The sequence below is a fragment of the Arctopsyche grandis genome, chromosome 10 (assembly GCF_051622035.1).
Source record: "Arctopsyche grandis isolate Sample6627 chromosome 10, ASM5162203v2, whole genome shotgun sequence".
Lineage (NCBI taxonomy): Eukaryota > Metazoa > Arthropoda > Insecta > Trichoptera > Hydropsychidae > Arctopsyche > Arctopsyche grandis.
In genome coordinates this window covers 8,803,048-8,819,269 of record NC_135364.1, presented here as the reverse complement: position 1 = coordinate 8,819,269, position 16,222 = coordinate 8,803,048, and the positions used below count along the sequence as shown (strand labels likewise).

The following is a 16,222-nucleotide window of genomic DNA, read 5'->3' as shown; positions in this document are numbered from 1 at the left end:
AATCTCATAGACGTTACATGATATCCTTAAGAAAATCCGTAAGAAGACAGCATTGCCATTTTTTTCGTACTTATGTACAGGGTGACATTGTAAGTGTGAGAATATCGCACACAAATGATTGATGGATTACGCTTCTTAAAACAGAAAGACAAAAAAAGGGCACAATACATGTTTTGTGGCACTTTCGTTTTCATCATTGATCATTCTTTGTTGACACGACGAAATGTGTAAATATTTCATAAATAAAACAAAAAAAAAAACTAAAGAAAATTAATAAAAGGAGATCTAAAGTGCAGCTCTATGTCATCTTGACTTAAAAAGGCCAAATCAGATTTGTTATATAATATTGGTGTAATATAATTTGGCATTTTCAGTCAAAATGAAACGAAGCTGCACATAATTGAATAAATCTGGTGAAAATTATGTCTGTGTGACAATAATATATATATATATATATATATATATATATATATATATATATATATATATATATATATATATATATATATATATATATACATATATATATATTTTTTTTTTTTTTTAACATGATTTTATTTTATTGTCACACTCTTCACCATATTTATCCAATTACTTAAAATCTGAAGTTGTAACTTATAGTTATTAAATTTTAGTTCAATACATTAAGTAGGGGTAAAAGGAAGAGTGCAGGGAAGATGGATAGACGAAATTAAGAAAATGTGTGGGGTGAAATGGATGAGAATTGCGTAAAACAGAGACGAGTGGAAGCGTGTTGGAGAGGCCTTCATCCAGCAGTGGATGGTGAGCGGCTGTAGATGATGATGATGATGATGATGACATAAAGTAATACACAGTTTTGTAAAAAAGTGTAAAGATATTGAAATTCAAGCCTCAAAGCACTACATTCAGTTAATCTTTTGTAAGCCAGCGACTCACCTGTGAGTCCCGCATTGACTCGCCTTATACGTCAGCGTCTCACGGGTGATTTATCTTCCGAAGCGTACAATATTTTACATTCTAAGTGGTTTTACAATCACCAAAGCATTGGTGAACTTGACTCAAGTCATTTTTTTCAATTTATTTAAAAATTTATAAAGGAAAAGATAAGTTATTTCACGATCGGCAGCCAACTGATAAAAGTAATAAAATTTATTTTTGAAATTCGCTATACTTTTTTATGTATGTGCAAAGTTTTAATCCAATCTATTGATTGGTGTAGGACAGAATAAAATACATATACATAAATAATATAAGAGACTTTGAATTCGACTGAAAGTTGGCATTTAATTAATTATTTAATATAAGGATTCAGATTGATGGGATAAAAGAGGTTTAAACTATCCTCAAAATACACATTCGTGTTCAGGGATCATTACCGGGTGGGTACGTACAAACATAAAGTAAAAAGTGAAACTACATATGTACATAATAAAAACCTTGTAAAAATAGTACTCACCTAGTACGGTCAGTTGAATTTGCCTCACGATGGGTGGGTGTGTAGAGACTTGGCACTCGTAGATCCCTTGATCCCTGGCGGCCACAGGATTCAAGACCATCCTCCAATCTCCTGGAGGCACGGCTTGCAAGCTCCATCTTCCATCGCTGGCCAAAGTAAGCCTACCAGCAGATAGCAGTACTAATTCTTCGCCGCGACGTCTCACCCAAGATATCTATCAAAGTAATAGAAAAACCCAAGAGTAAGAACTAATAAAATGTTGTCAATATAACCATTTTATATGTTATATATGTATACTGAACCGTTTTATCTCCGAGATGTCCAACTCTACAATGCATCGTAACTTTTCCTCCTAATTGAGCGGTGACACTTGTGGAGTTTCCATCCAAGAAGTGAGTCTGCGGTTCAGGGGTAGGTGTACTCTCACCGTCACGATGCTTGTCATCATCGACGTCTTCGTAAGACTCGGTATAGATCGGAAATTCAGACCAGAAGTGGTTACCGCCGACACCACGAGCCAAGTTTGGATGGTTTGGCTGCTCGGGCTTCACTATTGAAACATTAAATTACATTAGAACTGTGCTAGAATAAATCCACTAATAGATAAGTGGAGGCAAAGTCGAATAACATTAACGTAGAATATGCGAGATTGAATTTGTGTGATTCGATCGGTGTGGAATTAAATTAAGCGAATGTTTTTTGCATCTTTGAATAATGTACGTAAATGACTAGTTCAATTTCCCTTGCTCGGCTGGCAGTTTACAGAAACTGTATACTTACGTTTCGGGTCGTCCGTTCTCGTGCATATTGTATGAGTGTCTCGAGAGATGTGTCGACTTTGCTGAAGCATTTTCTAAATTTTTAATTCGATTCACTCGAAACTAGCTGTATTTTTTCCCCTTTCACTACGTACTCTGTGCTGCAGTGGCGCGGAAATCTCGACAAATTGCAAAAGAAATCCCTGCAAACCTTCGGGATTTTCCTTTTGAGCGCGATTCGATCCGATTTAATTTTTCTCTTTCTGCTCCTTTCGGGATCAAAGAAAACTTTTTTAATGAGGTTAAATATTATATAATGCGATTTCTTAATAATACCGACGTAACTTTAATGTCCCAATTTAGGGTTGAAATGTCCGTAATCCCATTATGAATTATTTATTGAACGAATTGTTGAATTTGAATTGGAATTCGCGACTTTGGTGGACGATTAATCAATAACATAGCATCAAACAAATAAGACTCATTTATACAGTGCAGGATGAACCAAATACATACTTTCATATATATATTTGTACATATGTACATATTAACTTGTAAATCACGGAAATAAGAAATTAAAACTTTCACCAAACTCTTTTTTTATCGATGCGATTAAAGCTATTTTTTACTTACTTTTTGGGGAGTAGGAAGGCAATTTAAATAACAAAACATTCCCTTTATTTGATATGTTTAATCATTATGAACGAAGAATTTTGTGTGCACCGCAGGCAAAAAAAAAGCTCCTTTATATAAATTTAATTATTAAATGTCAAAACAACACGTTCTAAATACTAAGTTGCACCCCAGGCAAATTTTATAAAACGTAGGCTCATTTTAAATAAAAAAGACTTCTAAAATTAAATACCTTCATATACATATATTTCGATGTGGAATATTTTAATTATATAACAATTCTATTTTCATATTTGTGGGCTGTAAACGAATTATGAATAAAACATAAGCCTGTTTTTCGCAACTCCATTTTTAGATTTACGTATAGGTAGATACATACATACATACATATAGTCAACTTCCACATTTATTATTTTCATGCCAGTAGCAAAATCATATTGTGGCTGCACTGTGAATCACTGATATACACTTTTCTTAATAACAATTTAAATCTCATCCTTAGAGCATAATAAAAATGGCTACGTTAGGATTTAGTGCAGCTTTGGTCTTGTTTTTAAAAGCTTTTATTAAGATCAGCTTTTGCTCTACAGAACGTATCTTTTTAACTTGAGTCACTTTCTTAGATAAATATGTATTTTTGCCTAAAATTTTAACATATTTTTCGCAATACAATAAAGAAAAATATTATTAAGATTGAGCTTATTTTATAAATACATTTTGATTAGACGTGGCATGACAGGTTGTACTAAAGCGACACCTATGGTCAGATTTTTGTACAATTACTAACAGTTTCAAACATTATACATAATTTAATTATTTTTATACAATAAAATACTGTCATTTTGAACAATTCGGTTTCAAAAAATTCGTTATACGACGAATTTTAAACTCAAAGTAGCATATGTATGTATTTATAATAATCAACAATTTTAAGATGGTAGAAACTAAAATTTGCAAGAAACTGAAGGGGGGGACATTACAATTGAGCTAGATTATCAGAAATTCTAGCAGGAGACGATCGATTTGGGTTCCAATTTGCACATATATGAATCGAATAATTACTCGATTCCGGCCGGGACTTAAACTCACGACCTCTCTGCTGGTATACATTCGCTCTACCAGTAAGCTATGATTAAATTTAAATTAAATCGTGACTTGGATTTCAAATCAAGTATCAAGTTCTAAAAGTATGCATTGAAATGTCGACGAGAAAAACAACAGTTTAAAATAAAATCAATGTAAAAACGATCGGATAAGAGATAAAAATGCGTGCGAATTCGCTCTATTGTCACGGATATTCCATTGGATCCGTATTGTTGAAGCGCGTGGAATCAATGGTCGACTTGGGTATCACTTTTGATCCTCAATTCACCTTTCACAACCACATCAAGACAATCGCTGACGTTTCCTTTCGCCGACTTGGATTTGTCTTGAGATATGCTAGATTATTCTCCAACCCCTTGTCTTCTTGCTTACTTTTCAACTCGCTTGTTAGAAGTAAGCTAGAGTATAATGCAATTGTGTGGAATCCGCATGAAGCAAACTACTCTCTTATTATAGAAAAAGTGCAAAAAGCATTTCTTCGTTTTCTTTATAAGAAAGAGTATGGGTATTACCCATATCTCTATCCTACTCCTTTCCTTTTGGGCATGATTGGGTATAGTTCCCTTGAACTTCGGAGAAACTTCTCGTTAATTCGTTTCGTTCTCCAGCTATTGCGTGGTAATACGTCATGCCCGTTGTTGCTGGAACAGTTGGGACTTTATGTCCCTAATAATTATGTGCGTGGTAGACATCATCATTTGATGGTTGTACCTGCTGCTCGCACAGTTCTTTTTCGAATGGCTCCTATTCCAAGAGCTATTCGACTTCTCAATGAAATCGTTGCTGCTGTCCCTGAATGTGATATTTTCCACCTTGGGGAGCGTAGATTATCGGATGTTATTTTAACATATTTATCTGGTAACCTGCGCTCATCATTACTTTCTTAATTTGAATGTGATGAATGAGTGGAATCTTAATCTGCTCTCTTCCATTTGGGCCTCGCTGTGATTTTATATTTTATTCATATTTTGTTTTATTTTATTTTACTTTTTTTTTTCTCCTTTGTACATTTTTATATACTATTTTAATTTTGTTCAGTGTAAACAAAGAATGGGATTGATGGATTTTATTTTTAATTTTTACACTTTTGTTATTTTTTTTTCTCTCTGAATGATGTATTATTTTCCTTTTGTTACTTTTTTTATTATTTTATTTTACCATGTTTTCTGCTTTTGCTTTTTTCCTTTATTTACAGTTTACTTTTTTTATATATTTTTCAAATGTAGGCCATTGTGGCGCATTAGGTTCTTCCTGTAATGCCACAATGGTTCAAAACTATTAAATTAATAAATAAAAATGACCATTGACACGAAAGCCATGTGAAACGTAAAGGAGGTATGTACAAATTGAATGAATATAGATTAATATTACTTGTATATTTAGTCACCTTGGTTGATATTATATATTGCAATAATGACACAAAAGCTCCGTCAATCATAAGGATTAACGGACTATTGGCCGAATGGACATTTAGCCGATGTACACTTGGTCGACGAACGCTTGTCCAAACGGACATTTAGCCAGCAACATGGCTCGTTGGTTGCGTTGATACTAAGCACCGAGTGGTTGCTGGGCTCGATCCCATGAGCTGACCTCGATTGAAAAGAATTTATGCTGCTGGTCAGACTTGGATATTTGTGACTCCAATCGTTTCCTATTAGAGTTTGCCAATTTATCTGATTTCATTGTTGTCCTCCATCAAATTGGCAAAAATCATCCTACCCGCTTTGTCACAAATATCTGACTTTGATTTATGTTATTTATTAATTCATTCATTGTTAATTTCGTGTTCTTCAGCCTTTCGAAATACAGCGATTTATGTAACAAAAATGCTGTAATTAATTGTATAAGAAGGCACATTACGGTCTACCTGTTAGGCTTTCCTGGTATATATCTATAATACAAATACAAAATATCACCAAAGGCACGCAAATAAATTTTGGACAGTCATCGAATTAATACATAATCTCAAATTTGTAAATCGACCCATTTCTACAGTTTCAATTTTATCCAGCATATTTAAATGTTGCATTAGACCATTAATGAGTTAAAGTATTTTTTAACCTTTTGAAGGACGGAGCGTCGAGATCAAACAAGTGTCCCAAACAGGGGTCGAGTTTTTAAGTCCCCAGTAGTTTTTAATCAAAATACAGTTTTATCAATACAAATGGGTTCAATATATATCTTATTAATCATTTTATAAAGAACATAGAGAATATTTAGTCCTATATCATGTTTTTGACTACTTTTGTATTAAAAAACAACGACATGAACACACAAACGCCCATAGGTAACGACAACAGGCGACTGCATGACTCAATAGTCACGCGCCAAAAGCGACGAAAACAAAAGCTTACGAAAATATAGCTGTCTCTTTCTCTCGCATTGATTCATCGATCAACAAGAATATGCAAGCGAACTGTCAAAAACATGTCTTATCGCTACCGCCTTTAAATCATACTTTGGAAAGTAGAAATGTATAAATGTATTTTTGTACGATGTACCCCTTTTCTAAATCATACAAAATCTATTAAAATAAATTTCCTGTGGTTTATTCTAGGAATACAAGAAATATAGGGTTAATAGCTTTGAAAACCACATAGTTATTACGAAAAATGTAAAAATTGGGGCATTTGCATACCCCACTTCGGCGAGGGAGGGTTAAAAACAAAGTTTATTACCAATGAAATTTTCATTAAAGTTATCAATTTTCAGTAGCGTTGTAAAAATAATTTGCGGTTATATTATAGTTACTGACTTCCAGTCCGAAGCATGTATGTATGTATACATACATGGTACAAAAATTTCTAAGCCTACAAAATTTAATAATATAGTTGTACAACAAATTAAAAGGCGGCCAATCCTTTAGCCTATATATTAAACTCCACTCAAAGCACAATACTTAATTGCGTCTATTCGAGCATCAGAGTTCCCGACATTAAATCATTATTTAATTAAAACGCGTTTTCTCTAGTCGACCGTCGAAGGTCTTAATTCGCCCGAAAGGGCACTTTTATTTACAAAAGGGACTTCATTGCTTCCCGTTGAAAGAGTTCCTCTCGTACCGCACTATATTTCACGGCGACCGCCGTGGGGTGTTTCGTACAATCGTTTATTTCGAGCCCTCAACCCCCAAAACCACTGAAAGTGAAGGTTTGGGGCGCATCTCCACACAGACGCCATGGAAAAATAAAATTTAACGAACTGACGCACTTCTACCGCAGCCTCTTTTTCTTTCTGCGATCTACCACCCCTCCCTCCATCCCCTGTTCCTCGGCCACCCCATGGGTCGGTTGTAATGAACAAAAACAGGTCGTCACATCCTCGAGCGCGGAACAACAGCTGTCGCCGAGGCGCGCTCTGAATCCCCAAGTTGTACGTGATGCTAGTTTTGCGTGATCTTTGATTCCCCTCGCCACTTTTCCCCCTCATTGCCCTCTGGAGACGACGGCTAGGAGGAGGGTCAAAAAAGCTAAAAAAAAAAGAATCTAAAAAAATTCGATATTTTGTTAGGTCCACCCATATGTTGCTCTCCGTTTGATGGGACGCATGAAATGATGTACACGTGACGGTGGGCCGTTGGGCAAAATGATGATGGTATGTATTATCATAATATTGTGATTCGAAAATATGAAAGACGAAAACTCGGCCTATCGAATTTTAATGGCAATATTTTCATCACTTAGTTTTGATATATTCCAGCTATAAAAATTCTAATATGATGGAATTGAAATCAAAATTACGTTGGTGTGATTTATCTATCGAAGAAAAGGTCTTATATTACTACTCTATAGAAAGCGTTCGATTTCAATAGCGATGAATCAAGCGTAAGTGAAATTGAGTCGTTGCGTATTTAAAATGCGATCGATATTATTTTATTTTATACCAAATTATCACGACAGCTATAAAATGAGAAATTTACTGCACACTCGTAAAAAAAATAATAATTATGTAATTTTCCGATTAAAGATTAATTTATGGTATAATATTTTATATTACAACTGGAAAATTAGGAATGAAAATTGCCGACTACTCAATTTAATCTAATGCCAAATATAGAATTTATGTATATAATAAATATTATAATTTCAAATTTTGTATTGTTTATACATAATTATATTTGTAATCTTGATTATTGTGAAATTATACTTAAATTATTACATGTGAAAATAAAACGTACGTATAAAGGTGTATTTATACTAGCCAGCAATGTACGAGAACAACAGCTCGACACAGCACTACATGGAAGAGACTACTTCTATTCATACTATACAGCACTTCCCGTTTACACCACGTTTATACTTGTTTTGAACAAGTGCAAGGCAAAATCAGCTTCAAATCAATATCGTCACAATATGAGGTTTTCGAATATATTCAGTACCAATTTCATTAGTACGGATGCACTCGCCACTATGACGTCATACTATGCGTTGATATTTTCACTGTGGCCATAGAAAATCAATTCTGCTTGATATGTTTCGGTGACATGTGTAATAAGAATAGGTCGTTTCAGTTACTGCTGTTACGCATACGCCACGTCCATATTATGGAACATAAGAATATGTCCATATAACTACACAATGTGCTAAATAATGTTTTTATTACTGCTGTTTACGTATAGTTATCGGTATGTGCTGTGCCAGTATAAATAAACCTTACGGGTGTATTTATATTATCCAGAAATGCACGTCAACAGCTCGGCACAGCACTGCACGGAAAAAATATTTCAATTCATACTATACAGCACCTCCCGTTAACAGCGTTCATACTTGTTTTGAGCGAGTGCAAGGCAAAATGGTCTTAAGTGTACATTACAGAGCGTGACAATACGACGCGATCTTGCTTGCGTCGTATCGAAGAGTCAAAATTGTCACAATATGACGTTTTCGAATATATTCAGCAGCAATCTCATTAGTACACTTGCCACTATGATGTCACATTTATATTTCCACAAAAACTGGATTTGTTTGATATGTATAGTATAAATAGATCGTGTCGGTACCCGCTGTTACCATATTACGGAACATGTGAATGTATCCATATAGAAGGAAATAAATAACATTTTTCGCACTATGTTTTTTACAGTTGCTGGTCTGTGCTATGCTAGTATAAATGAACCTTAATGCCGTGCTTGTTACATTCTTATTTTATTTGTTTTTTTTAAGTACATATTATTATATTTTATTTAAACTGTTGTACTTATTTTTACTTTTTAAAATGAAATTTTACTTTCGCACGGCAGAATGAATTGATGTAATATAACTGAACGCGTATGAAACTAAAATGGGATGCTGAGAAGACGCTTACGTCACCCCTCTCCCCCCACCATACCACACTTTATCTTGCCTCCTTTTTATTTATTTTTTAGTTCCACCAAATACTTTCGCAAGACAACCATTCTTAAACTCTTCTGATCGCTTTGAAACTTGTTTAAAATTTCAAAAAATTTTTTAGAGTCGGTGACAGCTAACCCATTGCCAGTAGCCTTATTTGTTTGACTTTTCACCCCCCAATTCGTCAGATTTTAATTTTTAAAATTAATTAATGAAATTAATTAATTTTAATTGGCCAAATTTTAAACGCTACATTTTGAGAGCCGAGACTGATATATCTTTGTATTTCGATTTTGTCTTTCTGGCTTGATTTTATATATTTAAACTGCGATATTTTACGAACCTTTTATCATACTAGATTTTACAAGGCATTTTGAGGTCGCCCCACTTTGTTTTTCAATCCCACATGTCGAAGATTAGAACTATCAAAACTTCGTTAATGTTTGTCTGTCTGCTACGTATGCGTTCCTATACGATTCAACCGATTGCGATGAAACTTACATGAGTTATTGTGTGTATGCCCGCGATAGTTTCTGTCAAAAAAAATCGACCGAAAATACGAACGGGAACGGGAAAAGCGGGAATGAGTGGCATTGCAATGCGATAATTTCAAATGTGTTCGCGTCGCCACCTGCGTTGTTAGGGTAAAATAAACAAACAATTGAATAATTTAAAATGCGTTCGCCGCCTGCGTTTTTCCGACAAATTATCATTACTGTAATTTAATTTGTTATTAATTATTAATTTGAAACTGACACATTCACTTATCGAAACACATCGAGAAATGGGAACGGGAATTGCATGCGTTGTTGTGGCATTGCAACGTATGCCGGGTTCAGCTAGTGTTTATATAATTTTATTTTATTTGTTTATTTTTAACCGTACGTTTAGATACAAATAAAAAAATATTGAGATAGAAAACCAATCCTTATAAACGTGGTAAAATAAAAAAACTGACCAAACAAATGCAAAATATCACAGAGAAAAAATCCGTAAAAAAATTATATTTTTGACTTTTAAAATTCGCTAGAAAATTAATTATAAGTATTTTAAAACAATAAAACCACAATCAATAGAAAAAACACCCGACTATTGATTCCAATACTCGCTTTGAGCACAGCAATACTAGATTTTGAATTAAAGACCGCAAAAGCCAAACAACTGTAAAAATTGCGCATTTTTTTAAACCCTCATATCTTTTAAAGGAGACCCAAACAACAAAAATCATTATCATATTCGAATTTAGTGGGTCAAACTTAGTAAATATTGATTAGTCTCTGATCTGGTAACTCAAAAACGTGATTTTTTGTTGCTCATTGTAATTATCCTGAAAAATGGAAATTATCTAGTCATTCCTATTCATAAAAGTGGCTCTAAAAATGAGGTTGAAAATTATAGAAATATTACCTCGGCTGTTCCCAAAACTTTTGACATTTTCCTGAACCAGACCCATTATTTTCGTGTTTTGACCAATATATTTCGATATTTTATAATATGTATTAATTTATGTTTAATTCTTATATTTTTTGACATGGTGCGCATTAGGAATTCCTGTAATGCCACAATGGTGGTATGGTAAAATGAAATGGCCAATGGTAAAATGAAATGGCCAATGGTAAAATGAAATGGCCAATGCCTTGTCCGTTCTATGGCCAAAGCCTCTACGTACTTTTTGACGTCTCTATTTTCGATCTCGTCTATCATTGTTTTAAACACTCTGATTTCGAGTTTCTGGTTTGATTTTGGACTAAGACAACATTTTTTTTGAACTTTATATTGTTCTATTTCTAATTTTTAGAAACAATTCATAAGCCTTACATGTAGATTTTGCGCCAGGATGTTTCATTTACATATGTAATGTGTAGCTTTAATGCCAATAAGTTGCTTAAACAGTGTGGTGAAATAGAATGGCCTGCATAGTCACAAATGTTAAAAGTTTTAATAAATATGAATGTACATATGAAAAGATTCAAATATATATATTAAATTTAAATACCTGTTGTAGAAGAAGATATCCTCATGCAGAGAAGAAAACCCGCATAGAACAGGCGACAGGACGATGGGAACATTACGTCACCATCCTCTGATACTGGTTGCCGATGGTTGTTTTCGATTCGCTTTTATCATTCGTTTTAAATCGCACTTACCGCCGAAACGGTCATAGAATTTTCACTCATCGCTAAAAATGCAAATTGACACAGAGAGTCGCTCTCATTTCGAAGGAAAACCACTTTTACTCGGCGAAATTCAGTCCGCTACGTATTCAATAGACCGCGTTGTGTATTTTTGATTTATTACAAGTTGCATGCTATTATGATATTAGTTTAAATACTTCCTTTATTGTTAATACTTTTTATGATTAATCACTTTCCGTTCGGTTGACACATTTTATTTCGCACAATATATCACATGAATAGTTCTTATTAATGATACGATTTGACGGGATACCATTATTCTTCGTGTAATTTTACGGTGATCAATGACGGGCGCGGTCCTGCTCTTCCGTTCTCACCGATTTTAGCGGACAATCTGCAAACAAGAAAACGAAAATTCATAATAATAATTGAAGCAAAGTAAGTGCAATTAATATTTTTTTCGCTCGTAAGGGCGGTATGTGGTTTTTTCCGTGAAAAACACGCTCCTTTCATAAAAAGCTAATTTTCATGAGACTGGACGCTTACTCGGGAATATATATTTTTTTCATTTTAAGTGCATTAAAGTTCGTGGAGAGCGGAAAATTTATAGAAAAATTGTGTGCACAAACAGGGGAAGGAAGGATGGCGGATTTCGTGAAGGAGGGTGGAGTTGGGTGATTCTTAAAAGTTCTCGAGACTTTCCCAGAGCAAACTGTTTTCTACAACTGAGCGTTGATTAAGAATAACTTTTAAATTACGTGCTGAAGAATGTGATATAAGATTTAACGTTTTCGACGACCAGGCGGGGACTATATAGGGATAAACGTTCAAAACTAACTTTAAAAAGAACCGGGATCGTGATCCGCAAATATTGTCACTTTTCCAAATCTGCAAATTTATTGCTAAACTTAGAATCGTCGTATTTTATTACAACGTATGAGAGGAATATGAAAATTTGGTGCGGACTTTTTAAAATATCTCGGTAATTTTCTTGAGGAAATAAAATTAAGCATAAAATCAATATTGATATTATATTTACAATAAACCGAGAAAGGTTGCGGTAAGAGGATTTCAAATTAAGTTGAAGAATTTGTTTGAACTTCTTCTTAGGATATGAAATTTAGCATCGATTAAATTTATAATATTTTGCTATATTAAAATAAAATTAAACATCAAATCAATACTCAATGAAATTCTCATATACAATTAATTATTTCATTAATGTAAATGAATAGCAACGTGTATTGTTTTATTTGAATGGGCATCACAACATATTATACAATGTGATGATTGAACGGGATTCATATTATGATTGAATGAATAGTATTAATATTAAATCGTATTATAATATACGAAGGGATTAATATAAATATAAAAGTGATGCGATTTTTATTTGTATTATAATTATACGTCATATTTTTTATCTGAATATTTCTATTAACAATTATTAAATAGGCGATATGTTTCTCGGCTATCAAGTAATCCTATCTTAATTAATCTCAGAATCAGAGATCGAGTAATGGATGGTTATTGCCTCAATAATTCAAATGGCTATCTAACGATAAAACCTTTTATTTCTGATTCAATGGCGACGAAAATAATGGTCGCCTTATGCTTTTAATTACGAGAAAAATATTAATTTACGTAGAAAAGTTCTTAATCACTCCCGAAATACGAAATACTCGTTAATAACGCACAAACGATCAATTTATATCCTTGCAATAAACAAAAAGTCATTTTTGAGGCTGTTTATTGTAGGAAAACGAGAAGTTTTCGCAAAGAAAATTTTTACAAATTGGCCTCTGGGGTCGAATCTTTTCCGCACGTCTCATAATATAATTCAATTTTCTACCTCAAACCTGAAAATAACATTTTTTTAATACTATATGTATTGTTGTTCGTAGACTATATATTTTTCCGTATTTTTAGACGTATTGTATATTATAAAAAAATCACAAGCTTCATATCAGCTTTCTTTTGATTTTTCGTCTGGCGAAATTTTTATATATGTACAAAAATTATTGAAAAAAAATAGTAGTAAGAAATCATATAAAGATAATTTGTGTTTGCGACGTGATAAAAATATATCATTACCTTTTACTTTTAATAATTTCTATTTTAGTCGTAGAGTCTTTGCTTGGGGGAAAATTCCCGAGTTATACAATTTTGCAATGACAAAAACAATATACATATACTTCACGTGTTTTTCGCTCTCGCATTTTCTCCCGCACGTCCGGATAAATGTAAGGAAAAATTTCATTAGAAAGCCCTAATCGTCGTCGGTTTTATTGAAATAAAATTTTTCATTACGAAGGAAGGAAATAATTTTTACATTTTCGCCGACCCGCCGCCTTTTCGCTTTCTTCTTCCTCTCTTTTTCGTTGACGAACACTTGCAAAAGTGTATCTAATAATAAGTTTTTCCTCTCTTCACCGACGCAATTTTTAATCTTAAAAACGACTAGATGTGTAAATTTAATCATTTCACCCGGGAAAAAACAACGACTTTTCCGGACCGAAACAAATTTTCGCAACAAACGTCGATCGTATCGCTCCACATAAACTGAAACGTGTATAAATCGAGACGAAAACACAATACTAGAATTAAGTTACATCTTGTACATATATCGCATTTTTATTATTATTATATATATACCATAGGGCGGGGCAATAAATTGACTATCAATTTCGCTCAATTCGACGGTCGTGGACATTAATGGAGCCGATGAAATATATATTTTCTTTGCTGATTTAGTACTTTTCGGCGTATAAATCATGGTATCATTATTTTATCTATAATCCTATTAGCGCAGAATAATTATAACGGTCACGAATTTTGGATAAAATATAGTATTACACACAAAGCACAATAGATATACATACATATGTATATGTATGTATTTTTATTTTTTTTATATTAATTATACCTATGTATATATCGTCAAGGCGGATACATTGTTTGAAATTTTCATTTCAGCTAGCCACGCTAATATAGATGATATATGTTGCAGGCTGGAAACACCATCATCCTTCGTTTCATATGAAATAAAGCCTTTGTCCCCTTTCACTTTTTACCGTTTTATATCTTCATAAGTGCCCTGGGGACTATTTTCTTCAAAGAATAAAAAGGAAACATCCCTTAGGATTCATAGAGATGGTCTGGCACCGAAAGCCTTTCCATTTATATCAGCGAGAAATTTTTTCAAAGAGTTAAAAGCGGCCCAATGGCGTATAATATAAATCGTTTAAGAAATGATTTGCCACAACGATTTTATAAAATATACTATGGACTTTTTTCAGTAGGAATTAATTATCATGCATAAAGAATTCATATCATTTGCATATATTAAGAAGACGGAAAAATATTCTTATTATCATGATTAGATATAAAAATTTTAATCTTAAAAATTATCGAAATTAAGCTAATTTATTAAGGTAATTTTCTCGAATCGCTTCTATGTAAATGTAGATAAAAGAGCCATTCAGAGTTCCAGCAATTGCACCTGAGAGATTAAGCGTAAGTACTACTCGTTAATTTAATATCATTATATAATTCTGAACACTGAAGCCGTCTTTTTTATTTTCACATTACGATTTAAGTTGACGGTGCAATTGGGCGAAGATTTTTTTTTATGATAATGTTATATTTCATTGACATTTTGGTTTTTTGAATGGGAAATGCGCAGTTAAATGTCGTTTTTAATAAATACTTTGAGAGCGAATAATTGCAGAAATTTTCTTGAGAAACTTTTACCTTCTTGCGTTCAGCGTGTTATTTGAAATTCTTTTGTTGTATTGTATTTTCTTTAACTTTTGCCTAAGGCTTCCTTTGACCATGTTGTAAAAATTTATTTAAGAGCACTCTGGTATTTTCGTTTCAGTTTTTCAATTTGAAAAATATGATTTGTTGTTAAATATTATAATATTTAATAATATATTTACCGACATCATTTTAAATTTATTGAGGTTTACGAGCTTTTTACTAGTCTCAATCTGTTATTTTCTATTTTGCTATGCACTAACATTCAAATATAAGAATAAATCTATATATTACAAAAAAAAATTTAAATTGAAAATGATCTCTATATCAGAAACTACATATGTATGTATTGTAAAATACCTAAGATGTATTATGAACGCTATTTATTTATGAACAATAAAATGAATTTCAGAATCGAAATTAAACTTAATTAGAATATTCTCGTACATATATTATAAGTAATTGAATATTTTTTATTGCATTGCTAAAAATTTCAACAATCATTTTAATGGATCAATTTATTTACTGAATATTTATAGTGAGAAAAAATATATGTCATACAATATATGTACATATGTATGTCGCACAATGTAATTTTTCACAAAAAATAAAATATAAAATATGACTACGGATTTACGTATAATATTATTTGATACTTCATTTAATGTAAACAGACATGTATGTATTGTATATTTCTTAAAATATAATTATCATTAGTGTTATAATTTTGAAAATTCGGCTGAAAATATATGAAAGATTTTATTTATAATGGCTATATATTGAATAATATTTTTAAGAACAAGAAAAAATACGAGGATGAACAAAATTTACAGTCAAAAATAAATAGGAAAATTTAAAAAGAATTGAAAGTTTTATATTTCATATTTCATTCCCTATATCATATGAAATATACACACATATGTACATATATAAATAAATCCAATTGGGAAAGTCGTTGAATTGCTGATCCAATAGCTTTCCGAGAGACCTACAATTTCACATGTGAAAAAATCCACGCATTGTGGAAAATCAAAGACGGTTTTCACGATTCGATACCACCAA

At 32.5% G+C, this 16,222-nt stretch overlaps 1 protein-coding gene across 1 annotated transcript in view; it reads right to left on the bottom strand.

Annotated features, from left to right (window-relative positions):
• The window catches only part of LOC143917677 (opioid-binding protein/cell adhesion molecule-like), a 54,325-nt gene extending 52,037 nt beyond the window's left edge, over nucleotides 1-2,288 (bottom strand). The window contains exons 1-3 of the mRNA XM_077439259.1: nucleotides 2,219-2,288; nucleotides 1,741-1,988; nucleotides 1,439-1,652 (exon numbers count right to left, since the gene is read on the bottom strand). Of these exons, the coding sequence (XP_077295385.1) occupies nucleotides 1,439-1,652; nucleotides 1,741-1,988; nucleotides 2,219-2,288 (532 nt within the window). The remainder of the gene's footprint in view (nucleotides 1-1,438; nucleotides 1,653-1,740; nucleotides 1,989-2,218) is intronic.
• Between the last annotated feature and the right edge of the window lie 13,934 nt (nucleotides 2,289-16,222).